The sequence below is a fragment of the Brachycentrus maculatus genome, unplaced genomic scaffold (assembly GCF_059751285.1).
Source record: "Brachycentrus maculatus isolate JH-2025_06_01 unplaced genomic scaffold, ASM5975128v1 h1tg000555l, whole genome shotgun sequence".
NCBI lineage: Eukaryota > Metazoa > Arthropoda > Insecta > Trichoptera > Brachycentridae > Brachycentrus > Brachycentrus maculatus.
In genome coordinates, this window is record NW_028281298.1 from 695,001 (window position 1) to 710,000 (window position 15,000).

General features: G+C 31.1%; 1 protein-coding gene across 2 annotated transcripts in view; it reads right to left on the reverse strand.

Annotated features, from left to right (window-relative positions):
* LOC148301497 (uncharacterized) overlaps window positions 1-15,000 on the reverse strand; it is a 60,151-nt gene that overhangs the window by 35,077 nt on the left and 10,074 nt on the right. For both annotated transcript variants that reach the window (XM_088273169.1, XM_088273170.1), the window contains exons 2-3: window positions 1,828-2,038; window positions 1-91 (exon numbers count right to left, since the gene is read on the reverse strand). The exon at window positions 1-91 is cut by the window's left edge and continues 85 nt beyond it. In XM_088273169.1, the coding sequence (XP_088129295.1) occupies window positions 1-91; window positions 1,828-2,038 (302 nt within the window). The remainder of the gene's footprint in view (window positions 92-1,827; window positions 2,039-15,000) is intronic.

Sequence of the window (15,000 nt, forward strand, 5' to 3'; positions counted from 1 at the left end):
ACCAGCCTGTCGGACTGCTTGGTGCGGAATTCCACTTCCCGGTACCCGGACACGGGAGGCAGGACTCTAGTGGGAAGTCCATCATTGGCGCCTGTCAAAATGTACACGCGTTTTCATGAATTCATCTCAACAAAAATATTTAAAAAAAAACAAGGAATTAAGTGCTGCATAATAACAAATTTTAAAAAAAATCTGTATATGTAATGTATACGTGTGAATATGTATGCATGTATGTAAATATGTGTGTGTATATATATATATAAATAATATATATATATATATATATATATATATATATATATATATATATATATATATATATATATATATATATATATATATATATATGTATATTTGTGTATATATATATATATATATATATATATATATATATATATATATATATATATATATATATATATATATATATATGTATGTATACATATATGTATATACTTTTTTATTTTTTTATTTTTTTTATCTCTTAATGTTTTTGATAGTTATTATAACATTAATGTTGAATTGTGTAATTGGCTTTATTTTTATTAATGTTGAGCTATACAATTCCTGAACAAATAAAAAAATCATGTTTTCAGGGGTCTCCCAGTATGTAAAATAAATCAGCAAGGATCTCGCGTGTATGTATTTTAAAAATTAAAAATTCATTTCAAATAACTATACTGCTGCAAAATCAAACATGAAGCGACTTGCGAATAATATGAGTATGATTGTTATTCACTGGTAGAATGGTGAATTTTGCACGTGCATTAAGAGATCACTTAAACAAGCTTACGACAGGTCATAAGCCCTGTAAATACCCAGACTTCGAAGATATTTTTTTTCATCTATGTTGAGAAGCAGAGACCAATTTGATTTTAAAACGTTTATTAACGTAAGATTCTTCACGAATTTGGAAATTAGAAGCATTTTTTTTAAATATTACGATTAAAAACAACTGTAAGCAAGGCGTTTCCCAGTATGTAAAAATAATCAGGGGTTCGGAGCTTTCATACATTTGAACTCGTGTGTACTATGGCACGAGATTCAATATATTATATATCTAGAAGTTCCAAATATTGAGTAGTGTGGTTGTCAATCATGGGTAGAATGGTTTATGTTACACGTATATAAGGTGATCACTCAACCCTTCTCTGCATCGTGTATCAAATTTGTTACATAAAGTGTTAAAACGTTCATTAAAAAATGTAAGCAACCGTTATCACCATATAAATTAGTATTTACATGCGTATAAAATAAATGCAAAAAACACTTATTTTCACTATCAAATTGATATATATTTCATTTATTATTGAATTCCAAACTTATAATATGACTTGTGAGGAATGAAGAGATAAGGCGTAGGACGCAGCAAATCTTCACACACAACTGTCACAACTGTCGTCAAGAAAAGGCGATTCAGTTAGCTTGGCCATGTACTCCGCATGCCTCCTGAGAGCCTTAATCAAGCTTGCCTCTTTTACAAGGCATCAGGTTCAAGGGCCTGGAGACAGTTTGTGGACTCCATATGCTCCACCTAGGGAGCGGATATGGTTAAATAATCATGATATGCAATTTCTAATAAGGATAACCATTGCATTGCGAATTTGATACATAAGTATTTACTTGATTTTTCCCTTAGAGTAAGATACAAGATTTTTTAAATAAATAAATTTCATGCACTGAAGGGTTAGCCAGCCAATTACAGATTGTAGACACTGTAAATAACCAGACTGTATTCTTCATCATCCATGTTGAGATGTAAAATTCGATGTCATATTCAAGTCGTTGATCTATCGTTGCTGTATGGACCAATATCTGAATTCTCACCTGCCAAGTATCTGTTTGGCGACCCCACCCTATGCAGCAAGCCACTCTGCTCGAACATCCTGAGCTTGTCCCGGAGGTTGGGCGCCACGTTGGCGCCCGGGGGTGCATCCTCCCGCGGCGGGGGCGAGTGGCGGTAGGGGCGCACGCGGGGGATGATGGTCGGCGAGGTGGGCAGACGGTCCTGCGAGTACTTGAACGGCTCCTTGATCCACTGGAAGAGTAATTGCCCAAACTATTAGTTTTATGAGGGATAAGAAAACACAAAAGAGGAAAAAACACATCCCTTAGTGTATTATTCACAACATTTTGCGTATGTCCATTTAGCACTTTTTATATTATTTATTGATTAGGCATTAACTTTGTGGAATGACATGATTATTTTATTAAAATTAAACACTTGAATATACAACTTTAATGAGTTTTATTTATATATGCGACTAGTTCCGAAAACGACAGATGTTTTCATCTTCTGGTACAAATTAAAACTAGTTTTAATTCTTACCAGAAGATGAAAGCATCTGTCGTTTTCGAAACTAGGCGTAGGTATATATAAATGAAACTCATTAAAGTGGTTTATTCAAATGTTTAATTTTAATGAATAAGCAGTTTTTACATTGACATCTCAAAATATATGAGATAAATAGATAAGGCTAACGACATGTCATTGACTGGTTTGAGTGATTCACGATTCAACCCGTGATTGATAACCACACTGATCAAAGTTGAATACATATCCTTTAATTAACACCTTATTTCACATGCGAGTTCTCGGCACTATCTATGGTTGAGTTGAGTTTTTAAAAATAAAGTATTTTTTAATAATAAAAAAAACTTTATTTTCCATTTAACAAGACAGAGCCACAGCAATGGTTACCCGGGTACTACGTATTCTACAACTGACCCTTATCTGCACCCAGTGGTGCATAGGCCACTACATTAAATTGATGTTATGTAAATACGATAATTTATTAAATATACGCCGGGTGCCAGTCCTGGGAACTAAAAAAACTACATACATTAGAGTGAAAAACAATTATATTTATTTTAATCCTGCTGGGAATCGAACCCCGGACCTCTAGTATGATGGCTAAAATGGCCAAAGTGGCCAGGCACAGCAAGTGTAAAATAATTACACACCAGTCTGATGATGTCGGTTACGGCGAAACCCGGTCGACGGTCAAATAAAATTCATGTGGAAAAAAAACTAAAAAGTTGTTATTTTATTCTATAAATTACATTTAAAACATCTCAGATTCTCCTTTAATAAAATATAATCAAAGCCCTTTTTGTGTCCTGTTTTTTCGTGTTTAATGTTTGAATTTATATTCCTATATTTAATCTTCCACCTTTGACCTTTATATCTAACCACGGAGATTTATAATTACTGTTATCCCACAAGATCCCTTATTTATTCGCTATTAGAACTCAGCACAGAGAAAATAATATCTCTATTCAAACAGGCATGTATGAAATTACATACGTATCATTATATTTACATACACTGGTACCTATTTAATGAAGGAAATTTAAATAAATTAGAAATTATACAAAATAAAGCAATGAGAAAAGTACTTAAGAAAAACAGATATAATAATATAGAAAGAATGAGAGAAGAACTCAACTGGTTATCTATAAAAAAGAGACTAAAATTTAATACGCTGATCTTTAAACATAGTTTTTTCAACGATAAATTACTCAACTATTTTAAGGATAAAACAGTGTTAAACTAAAATTTTCATGAACATATTACTAGATATAAGAATAAAATAAGACTGCCATTGTTGAAAAAAACTGATTCGCAAAATTGTTTATATATAAAGGTTTGAAAATGTATGAAGAATGAAAGAATTTTAAAATAAATGTTTTGTTTACTGTAAGGAGATGTAAATATATACATATATAGATGATGTAAATTAAGAGTAAATAAAAGTTTATTAGTTTAGTTAGTTGTAATATAAGTAAAATAAAATACATTGTAAAATAAAAAATTTAAATATATAAGGTGTTTTTTTTAGAGGTAAACAGATTCAAATTTCACATCAATGCCATTCAACTGAGGTACGAAGAAGTCAATAATCATGGTACTGTAGCGCTCTCCAATAACAGTAACATTTTGGCCGGCATCGTCTTAAAAAAATATGGGCCAATAATTCCATCTGGCCATAAAGTACACCAAACAGTGACTTTTAATACATGTAAAGGCGTCTCGACAAAAGCTACTGAGTTTTCTCCACTCCAAATCTGAAAATTTTGCTTATTGACATAGCTATTTAACCGAATACGTACCTCATCGGTGAACAAAATTTTGCGTTGAAAAAGAGGATCAAGCTTAATACTGTTTTCGGCCTATTCACTGAACCTATGACGCGCATAATGGTCATTCAGTCTATTCATGGTGAAATGATAAAACGTACTCACTAAAAATCAACTGTCAACTATCAAATTAACAGTATTTAGAAACAATGTTGCCACCACACAAAATCTAAACCACCAAAAAAAACCCTGTATGTATACGAACAGCATTTCATTCAAAATAACGACTGAAGTTCGTCGTTGTATGGTAATCTGGACCTTGTAATGCTCATTCAGTCTACTCATGGTGAAACGATAATACGAACTGATGAAAAATCAGCTGTCAACTGTCAAATTAACTGTCTGTAGAAACAATTTTGCCAATTTAAAAACCAAACCTGTTAAAAAAAAAACACATTTATTTTCGTGGAATATCACGAAATAAGCTATATCATAAAATGCAATGACGTGTACATACAATAAATACATAATGTATACAATTTCTGTACAAATGACGGATATTTTATTATGCTATATCAAATAAATTGGTTTGCCTATAGCGGCAAAATAAAATGTTGATTTGATTGCCCCCTTGCAGGCGATACAATAATTTGAAAGGGAATATAATCGGTTCGATAGATTCGATTATATTGACAACTATCGTATTGCAATAGCTAAACGCATTGGTAGAAAATATTTCCATAATTAAAATTGCTACATCAAATTTTTTACATCATATTTCACTCGGATAAAATGAAATTAAAACTCAAATATATGGGTTTTAATCAATGAGATATAAAGAAGTAATAGTTAACCAGTTACTGCGTAGCGCAAAATGAATCAACCTATCGGAAAATGTGAACTAGACAGCTGCAGTATAAAAACAAATTGATGAAACGGGCAGAAATGCGCATCAACACTGGCGGCAGCCACGGATTCAGAAAAAAATTGAAAAGGTCAGAATAAAATTACAATCACTCAAAATCCTTTTTTTATTAAGTAAAAAAGTTATTCATAAACATAATTGTATGATTCATTTTGCGACACCCTAAATCTTTTCATATACTAGAGCTGTTCTATTTCACAAATCGCTCACTCCTTTCAAGAACGTCATAAATCAAAAATCATAAATTTTCAGTTGTGCATGTTTTCAGAATGCCCAGAAAATGAGTAAAATCCCAGCAAAAGAGGCATATTTTTAACTTAATATTTACCCGCTACAGGGCAAAAAATGTTGTTTTTGCATTTTGAAGAAAAGGTATAGTTTAATATTTTTTTTAATATTCTAAATATTTTTAAAATGGAGAAAAAACCTTCAGGTTTTACCTAAAAAGATCTGTTGCACAGTAAAAAGTTCTATAAGTGGCTTGATATTTATTTTTAATACATTATGTTATATTTTTAAACTTTAAAAATGTTCTCCTGAAAAATCAAGTTTTTTGATTTATGACGTTCTTGAAAGGAGTGAGCGAAATGTAAAATACAATTGACGTACGACGCCATTTGCAAAAATTATAACATCTTCCGACAGGGTGGTTAATTTTGCACCATCCTGTATTTATAAAGGATATACTGTATAAAGTAACTATCACAAACTAAGTAGATTTAAAAAAAAGTTATCGTAAGCCAAGTAGCCATAAAGAAGATATAAATAGATAATCATAAACCAAGTAGGCATAAAGTTGATTTCAATAAATAATCATAAACCGAGTAGGCATTAAGTATACATAAAAAAATAATCATAAACCAAGCAGCCATAAAGAAGATATAAATAAATAATCATTAACTAAGTATGAATAAAGCAGATATAAATAAATAATCATAAACCAAGTAGGCATAAAGTTGATTTAAATAAATAATCATAAACCGAGTAGGCATTAAGTATACATAAAAAAATATTCATAAACCAAGCAGCCATACAGAAGATATAAATAAATAATCATAAACTAAGTAGGAATAAAGCAGATATAAATAAATAATCATAAACCGAGTAGGCATTAAGTATACATAAAAAAAATAATCATAAACCAAGCAGCCATAGAGAAGATATAAATAAATAATCATAAACTAAGTAGGAATAAAGCAGATATAAATAAATAATCATAAACTAAGTAGGCACAAAGTTGATTTAAATAACTAATTATAAACCGAGTGGACATAAAATATAAAAAAATAATAATCATAAAGCAAGTAGGCATAAATCAGATATAAGTAAATAATCATAAACCAATTATTTTCAAAGTATGTAGATGTAAAGTAATAATCACAAACCAAGTATATACAAAAAAATAAACCAAATAGAAATAATAATATTTCGCTCACTCCTTTCAAGAACGACATAAATCAAAAAACTTGATTTTTCAGGAGAACGTTTTTAAAATTTAAAAATATAACACAATGTATTAAAAATAAATATCAAGCCGCTTATTGAACTTTTTACTGTCCAACAGATCTTTTTAGGTAAAACCCGAGGGTTTTTTTCTTCATTTGAAAAATATCAAGTATATTTAAAAAATAATTAAACAATACTTTTTCTTCAAAATGCAAAAACAACATTTTCTGCCTTGTAGCGGGTAAATATTAATTAAAAAAATATGCCCCTTTTGCTAGGATATAGTACATTTTCTGGGCATTCCGAAAACATGCACAACTGAAAATTGACGATTTTTGATTTATGACGTTCTTGAAAGGAGTGAGCGATATGTGGTTTTGTAGTATCTATTTGAATTTTAATTTCAGCTAGTTAAAACCAAATTTTCTCAATAAAGAAAAACTGGTAGTTTTCAAGCGAAATTTAAATTAAAAGTGGACATTTATATAGTCAAAGATATCCATCAAATGTTCGAAAAAGGCAAAACACACAGTCACGCGTTTAAATACGAGTAGCATCATCCATAACCGAGAAGATAAATCAACAAGTCTCATTCATAAAATGGACAAGTCCATGCGTGCGTAGTGTTTTTTAGTACCGAGATTTGTCAGCTGATTGGGCAATGAACTCCTTGAACGATGGTTTATGGTTTCATTACCAACTAGAAAGGCCCACAGCTCGAACGGGCAACAAGAGAGTGTGAAGTATGTGAGAAGTCCAGACTCAGGGTCCAGCAACAAGTGTGTACTTTATGAATGGACTATTTGTAATGGTCGAATGAAAGAGTTACTCAGCAATATCGAAGGAATGTACTCATCAACAGATGTTTTAAATCACTTTATTGAAATTTATTTGTTTTAATCAATATGATATATGTATATTATACGAAATACGCCCCATGATATATATACTAAGGCAACAACATTTTGAGTGTGTCCAAATACTTGTTCACAAAATCTGGATTATCTCTAATTACAGGAGTTGTTTTCATATTATTTTTTTGACATCTCATCAAAAATGAAGAAGAATATGGAAGATTTTCATCTCACCAATAGATGTCTCTAATGAAGTTCTATTTTGTAATTTGAGTAGTGTTCTAGTTCTACTAATTTTAGTAGTGTGGTTGTCAATAATGGGCAGAATTGGTGAATGTTACACGTGTCTAAAGTGATCACTTAAACCAGCCTATGACGGTCGTCAGCCCCGTAAATGCCCAGACTTCCATATTCATCTTCATCTTTGATGAGATATCAAAAAAATAACTAAGGCAACAACAAAGGAAACACGAAAGCCGAGTAAACGTTGTTGAAATGCCTTCCCTGATTCGAACGTGCGTAAAGTCAATTTTATCTTCACAGTAGTTTGAAAAAGCCATAACAAGGCGAAACAATGGTAAAAATTATTTTTACGTATTTTCAATAATAAAATACATATTATTTTTTGACATCTCATCAAAGATGAAGAAGAATATGGAAGTCTGGGCATTTACGGGGCTTACGACCGTCATAGGCTGGTTAAAGTGATCACTTTACACACGTGTAACATTCACCAATTCTACCCATTATTGACAACCACACTACTCAAATTCTTTTAAGTTCTATATATATGAACCAATTTAGAAATCTTGTTCATGAATCACTAGAACTTCACTAGAGACATCTATTGGTGAGATGTAAAGAAGCTTTTTATTAAGCAGAAACTCTTATATTAGTATGTGAGATCCGAATCCTGGATTATAATCACACACATGAGAAACGCCAGAAAATATCATTTTCATTTTTATTATTAAGCTTATAATTTGACCAGATAATTTATTTACAAGAGATAATCCAGATTTTGTGAACAAGTATTTGGACACACTCAAAATGTTGTTAATAAAATACAGTTTAGAAGACACTTAAAATTAGTGTTTGATTTTCATATTTGATATATAAAATAAAAATTAAGATATTATTTCGAGAAATTAAAAACTTTGTGCTTTGATCCACTCACATTTTTATTAACCAACTAGTTTCGGCAACAACCTGTTGCCCTTTTCAGGTTTTCATTTATTACTAAATAAGTAATAAATGAAACCCTGAAGAGGGCAACAGGTTGTTGCCGAAACTAGTTAGTTAATAAAAATGTGAGTGGATTAGAACACAAAGTATTTTTATTTCTCGAAATAATATATCAATATGATCCACAAAGTAAATGCTTTCAATATTCAAAACATAAAAATTATGATATCAGAAAGAAATGTAGGGCTGAACTAGGAATACTTAAAAAAAAAAAAAAATTTCTTTGTGGTGGTATGGAGACGGGGATTTGAATGGATAACGAGAGAATAATTAAGATAGTATATTTGGCATATATGAATGGGATAACCGATTTAGGTTGACCAAAAAAGACTTGGCCCAATCAGATCAATCTATCAGAACCCAAAATCTGGTGGTTTTAAAAGTTAACGTAGTCCTAGGGAATGTACGAATATTACTAGATGTATGGATTTGAATGAAGCTAGGGATGTATGTCAGGACAGACGAATGTGGCGTTGCATCTTCTCTGCATACCCTTGCAGTAAAAAAGCATAGAAGCAGATAAGGGTTTGAAGAAAACATAAAAAAAATCGTATTCAATTACGTATTCAAATATAAATGGCCAGTTGATCTCTTTTTATAGAAGAGACGTTATTGGTTTTTAATATACCTAAAAAACTAACTAACTAACCATCACGCTGCTTCCCCGCAGGGGTAGGCAGAGAGAATAGAACGCCACACCACTCTGTCTTTACAAACATTCATCGCCTCTTCCACGTTCGTGCATCTCCTCACACATCCCCGCCGATTGTTTCGACTCCTAACCTGACCACTTCCAAGTATTTGGCATACCTGATCGTTTAAGTTTTTCATAAATTTGTTTTACCGCTCTTTCCTCACTCATTCGTTCTACATGTGCAAACCATCTCAACACACTTTTCTTAATTTTATCGATAATGCTTGTCTCAGCTTTGCATTCCTTCCTTATTTCACTATTCGAACATTTATCATACATCGTTTTGTCGCACATTCTTCTGAGAGATCGCATTTCCACTGCATTCAGTCTACTTTCATCCTTCCTTTGCCAACTCCATGTTTCACTTCCATACATTAGGGTCGGAACCGGGATATAACTTGAACCAGGATATAACAGAATATACCTTGATATTATAAAATGGTAATTAGTTTAATAAATTGTAAATTTTCACGAGTGTACAGCTCAGTACGAACCTACGATAGTGAAGGGGAAAATTATAATTCCCACTGTTGCAAATTAAAAAAGAATAAAACCCAAAATTATGTATATTAGGCGTCGGCGACGCGTCGGCGCCCCGACGCCGCCTGATATTGACGCCCAACCGCAGCCAATGGTGGCGTATTTACGACAAATACTGAAAATGCACTGAAAACATTTCAGAAAAATTGATAGGAAAACTGAAAGCTACAAAAAAGGACGCCAAAAACGAGAAAGAATTTAGGCAATTCATTACACCAAATTTCCTTTATTAATGTCTTTATTCACAGCATTTTGAGTGTGTCCAAATATTTGTTCACAAATCTGTGTTTCTTTACTTAGGAGTTATTTAAAAATGAAAATAACTCGCATTTTTACAAACTCACATTTGACAGATTTGCGAGAAAGCATTTGGACACACTCTGTTTTGAATAAAATAACATGTTAAAATTATAAGCTGCATACCGAAAAAAATACCATGTTTTCAGACGTTTTCCAGTATATAAAAATCCGGCCAGGATATCGCATACATCCAAACAAAAGATATTGTAATCAAACAAAGATGGCTCTAGTGAACTCCTATTGATAGTGTCATGAGATTAATTATGTATTTAGGAGCTCCAAAAATTTCAGTAGTTTGGCCGTCAATATGTTGACCTGACGAAGGAATGATTATTCCGAAACCGAGGAAGTAGAGTTTTTAAGTGGTATTACACTAAGTGAACGATGAATGATAAGAAACGTATTACCTACAATATTATATGTGATAATTTGACAAATTGTATGAACGTGGGTCTGCCATATGTACATATTTCTGGAAAGCATCCAATTTTTTTCCCTAAAATATCGAATAAGTCAATTTGACTGATAACCCGTCAGCAAAAAATGGCTTGATTTATGAATTTTGGCAGCCCTGAATCTAGACGTTCGCCCGCCTCGCGTGTTATCAAGTTCAGAGAGGCAGAATGGAGCTTGGCGGTAATTTGTCAGCGAGCAATCAGCTAGACGAGAGCGATACTCGAGTTGGCCCGCTGTGACCCCTGACCTTGTGGGTCAATGGGCGCTAATTGTGGCTCCCTGGGCGAGACGGGCGCGTCATCGGTAGGTGACAACCCTGAACGGAGAACTCATCTAATGTGTAAAGGCAACTTGCCGTAACTCACGTTGCGGCTGTTTGGCGTAACACAGCTCAAAGCATGCTTATAACTGGCCTCTATCATATACAATCACTGATTTTCCTCTTTTTCTTTCCTTTACCGAGATATTTATTATCTATATAGCCGCAAAATTGTATTAATTTGATACACGTGTTGACAAAAAGGATCACTTTAAGTTAACTATAAACTTGTTTATTTCAAAACTACTGTTTTTAACTTGCGGCTATTTGCCTTTGCACATTTGTCATACTGTGGAATAATTTGTGGATTTAAGAATTACCTAACGACCAAGTGAGTCTGAAATCTAACTACGACGTATTATTATATTTTTATTTAAAAGAGATGTTTGTGTTTTTATTATTTACAAAAATACTTCAATTTCATATTATTTCTGTGAGCTTGAGCGGTTCATTATTAGTAGGCTCATTATAAATAGGTATCAAATTGTGGTAGAGCGGGTTCGAACGCAGAAACTTTGACTGTAGAGTCCGCGACACTAACCACTGGTCCACACACAACCCGATACTATAAAATGGCCCTACTTAGGCTTCAACGTTTTAAGTTTTAAAGCCTTTGCCTAGTCGTGAGTGGATTTATTCTTTATGTACATAGTTACTTTAATTTCATGTAGTTTATGAGTGAAACTTCTAGGCAAATCACTCGCTATCTCTCTAGAAGCATGAGTTTATTCAGTTAAGTGATTCTAAGTTAGAGTGAGGTTAATAAATACACAACATAATGTAAGTACAACACTTCCATATTCTTTTTCATCTTTGTTGAGATACCAAAAATTTAAAATTAAATACTGAAAGAACCCAGTTTGTGAACACATTCAAAATGTTGTGCAAAGTGATCACTTAACCAGCTTATGACAGGTCATAAGCCCTATAAATAAACAGACATCCATATTCTTCATCATCTACGTAGCGACGTCAAAAATGTAAAAATAACTCCTATAAGAAAACCCAGTTTGTGAACAAGTGTTTTGAAACACTAAAAATGTTTTGTATCTTAAGATACGATCATACAAGGTCAGACATAATCCGAAGCGATCAGACACCCCTTAGGGCGTTTGTGCACTACACGGAATTTTACCGTCCGGCAGTCCTGTTTTTTAAAATAAAAGCTACTACGACAGTTTAGCGTGATCGAATTTACACTCAACGTGATCACGTACCGATCCGAAGAAAAATGGACAAAAGCACAAGCCAATCCAAGCCAATCATCGTTTTAAAACACTAACTGATGTGCTGGACGGTAAAAACTTACTTATCATTAGAATCCTAATTGCCCATCAATTCTCCTCCCTTAGTTTATCCCTCTACTTCCTTACTTAAACTCCTTTTTTCCTTTGCCCTCCTTATTATCATCTTTTGACTTTTGTAATTTATGTTTTTTTAATGCTCAAGTACTATCTACCCTCTGATTGCAAACAGCTATTTATGGTATTAAACGTTTTGATCAATATCACTAGTCTGTTTTTGGTTGGCTGGAAGATATTGCGTTTTAGCAATATACCAGCCAATGTACTTATTTTTTTCTGTACAAGTTTAAATAGATAAATAAATAAATAAAATCCCGTGTAGTACACAAACGCCCTTACAGTAGCAGAATAGCCATAAATATCGTGTTTTGTCTCAATTTCCGTCTGCCCTACGCTTTTGCGGTCGTAATTGCTGCAATAATAATGCCTAAGTTGGGTGTTTATCCCAATCTACGTCGTTTCACCAACGGCCTTAAGGGAAAAGCGTGAAAATCAATCAATTAGCAGTCAGCATTCTAATTCCACACAACATTAATAAAATAATCCCAAACCACAGAAAAAAAGGGTCGAACGACCCACGACCCACGTCCCAAGAATTAATAGTAAATATTGGATCAGAAGTTAGATATATATATATATATATATATATATATATATATATATATATATATATATATATATATATATATATATATATATATATATATATATATATATATATATATATATATATATATATATATATATATATATATATATATATATATATATATATATATATATATATATATATATATATATATATATATATATATATATATATATATATATATATATATATATATATAAATATATATATATATATATATATATATATATATATATATATATATATATATATATATATATATATATATATATATATATATACACTAAGCAATTTCAACAATACTTCAATAAACTTCTAAAGACATTAAAAAATAGAAGATTTAAAAATTCTTAAGAAAAAAATTAAAGCCCAATACATATAAAATAAACAAAAAAAAAGACTATTAATTATACCATTTATTATCTAACATTAAACCATGAGTGCAAGTCCCTCTCCAAGCAAAAGAGCTCAGTCTCTTTTTGGAGAGGCACAGCGAATCTAAATAAAGTTTTCCATGTATATAAATGTTAAAAATGTTAATATATTAAATAAACAAAAAAAAATATTTTTTAATATACATATATAATTACATATACATATATATTTACATATATATATATACATATATATGTAAATATATATATACACATATATATATATATATATATATATATATATATATATATATATATATATATATATATATATATATATATATATATATATATATATATATATATATATATATATATATATATATATATATATATATATATGTGTATATATATATTTACATATATATGTATATATATATATTTATATATATATCTATATATATATTTATATATATATATATATATATATATATATATATATATATATATATATATATATATATATATATTTTTTTTTTAAGTAACATTAATAATAATTTTAAAAAAACAATTCCACATTTATGTTATGATTACTTTTGAACATCAAAAGATATAAAAAAGAAGAAAAAAAGAGAAAAGTGTGTGTGTGAGTGAGGGAAAAATTTATTTAACAAATAAATGTACAAGAAATTTAATGATTCCTATGAAATTGTTTAAAGGAATATTCAGTGATGGCCAAAATAAAATAATAAGAAATAATATATACACATATTGACAGTCTGTAGAAACAATGTTGCTAGTTTGAAAACCAAACCTCTAAAAAAACAACCTTTATAAGTAATATATAGTAGTGTCTGCCTCCGTAGTGTAATGGTCAGCACGCTCGGCTACCGTTCTGGAGGTCCCGGGTTCGATTCCCAGGGGGAGTCAAATAAATATAAGTGATTTTTTCACTGTAATATTTATTCAATATTACCCTGGACTGGTACCTGAAGCGGAGGGCTGATCACATTTCCTTCATGTGTAAACGATCGAGATAACACTGTGTTTATATGAAAAAGTGCCCTATGCACCATTGGGGTGCGGATAAGGGTTTTATTATTATTATTTATGCAGTAGACACCGTCGGTCCGGGTTACCATACAACGTCGAATTTCAGCCGTTATTTTTATTGAAATGCTCTCCGTATACAAATAAGGATGCAAGATGACGTCAGCATGTTGTGGCAACACAAATTAATTAGTCAATAACATTGTAAGCACGATACTTAACAATGCCCCTACTGTGTAACAGTATTGTTCGCCTGAGTATTAATTGGTTATTATTGTTCATAATAAAACCACTTGAATAATAATTAATATTGCATTTTGCTGCATTTTAATTGGAAGTCAACTTTAATCTGGCTAGATCAAATACGGGAATTGAAACCCCCCACATCGCTCTATCATTTCAACAACATCATATATCAAAAATCGTCAATTTTCAGTTGTGCATGTTTTTGGAATGCCCAGAAAATTTTAAAGAATATTTTTAAAGAACTCCCTCTCTAAACACAAGTATCTACTTTATTAGAGAGGTAGAAACGTTATATTTCAAATGTTTTGTACATTTACCAATTATTTTGTTTTACTTAAATATGTATATTGTAAAAAAAAATAATAAATCAAAAATCAAAAAAATAAAAAAAAATGTACGCGGTAAGTGCGTATTGTGCACTTATCGATGTGTCGGTAGTACGCGCTTACCGCGGACTCAACAAACGACGTGTTATTTTTTCAGAATAATCTAAGTAATTGCTTCATTTTATCTGAATT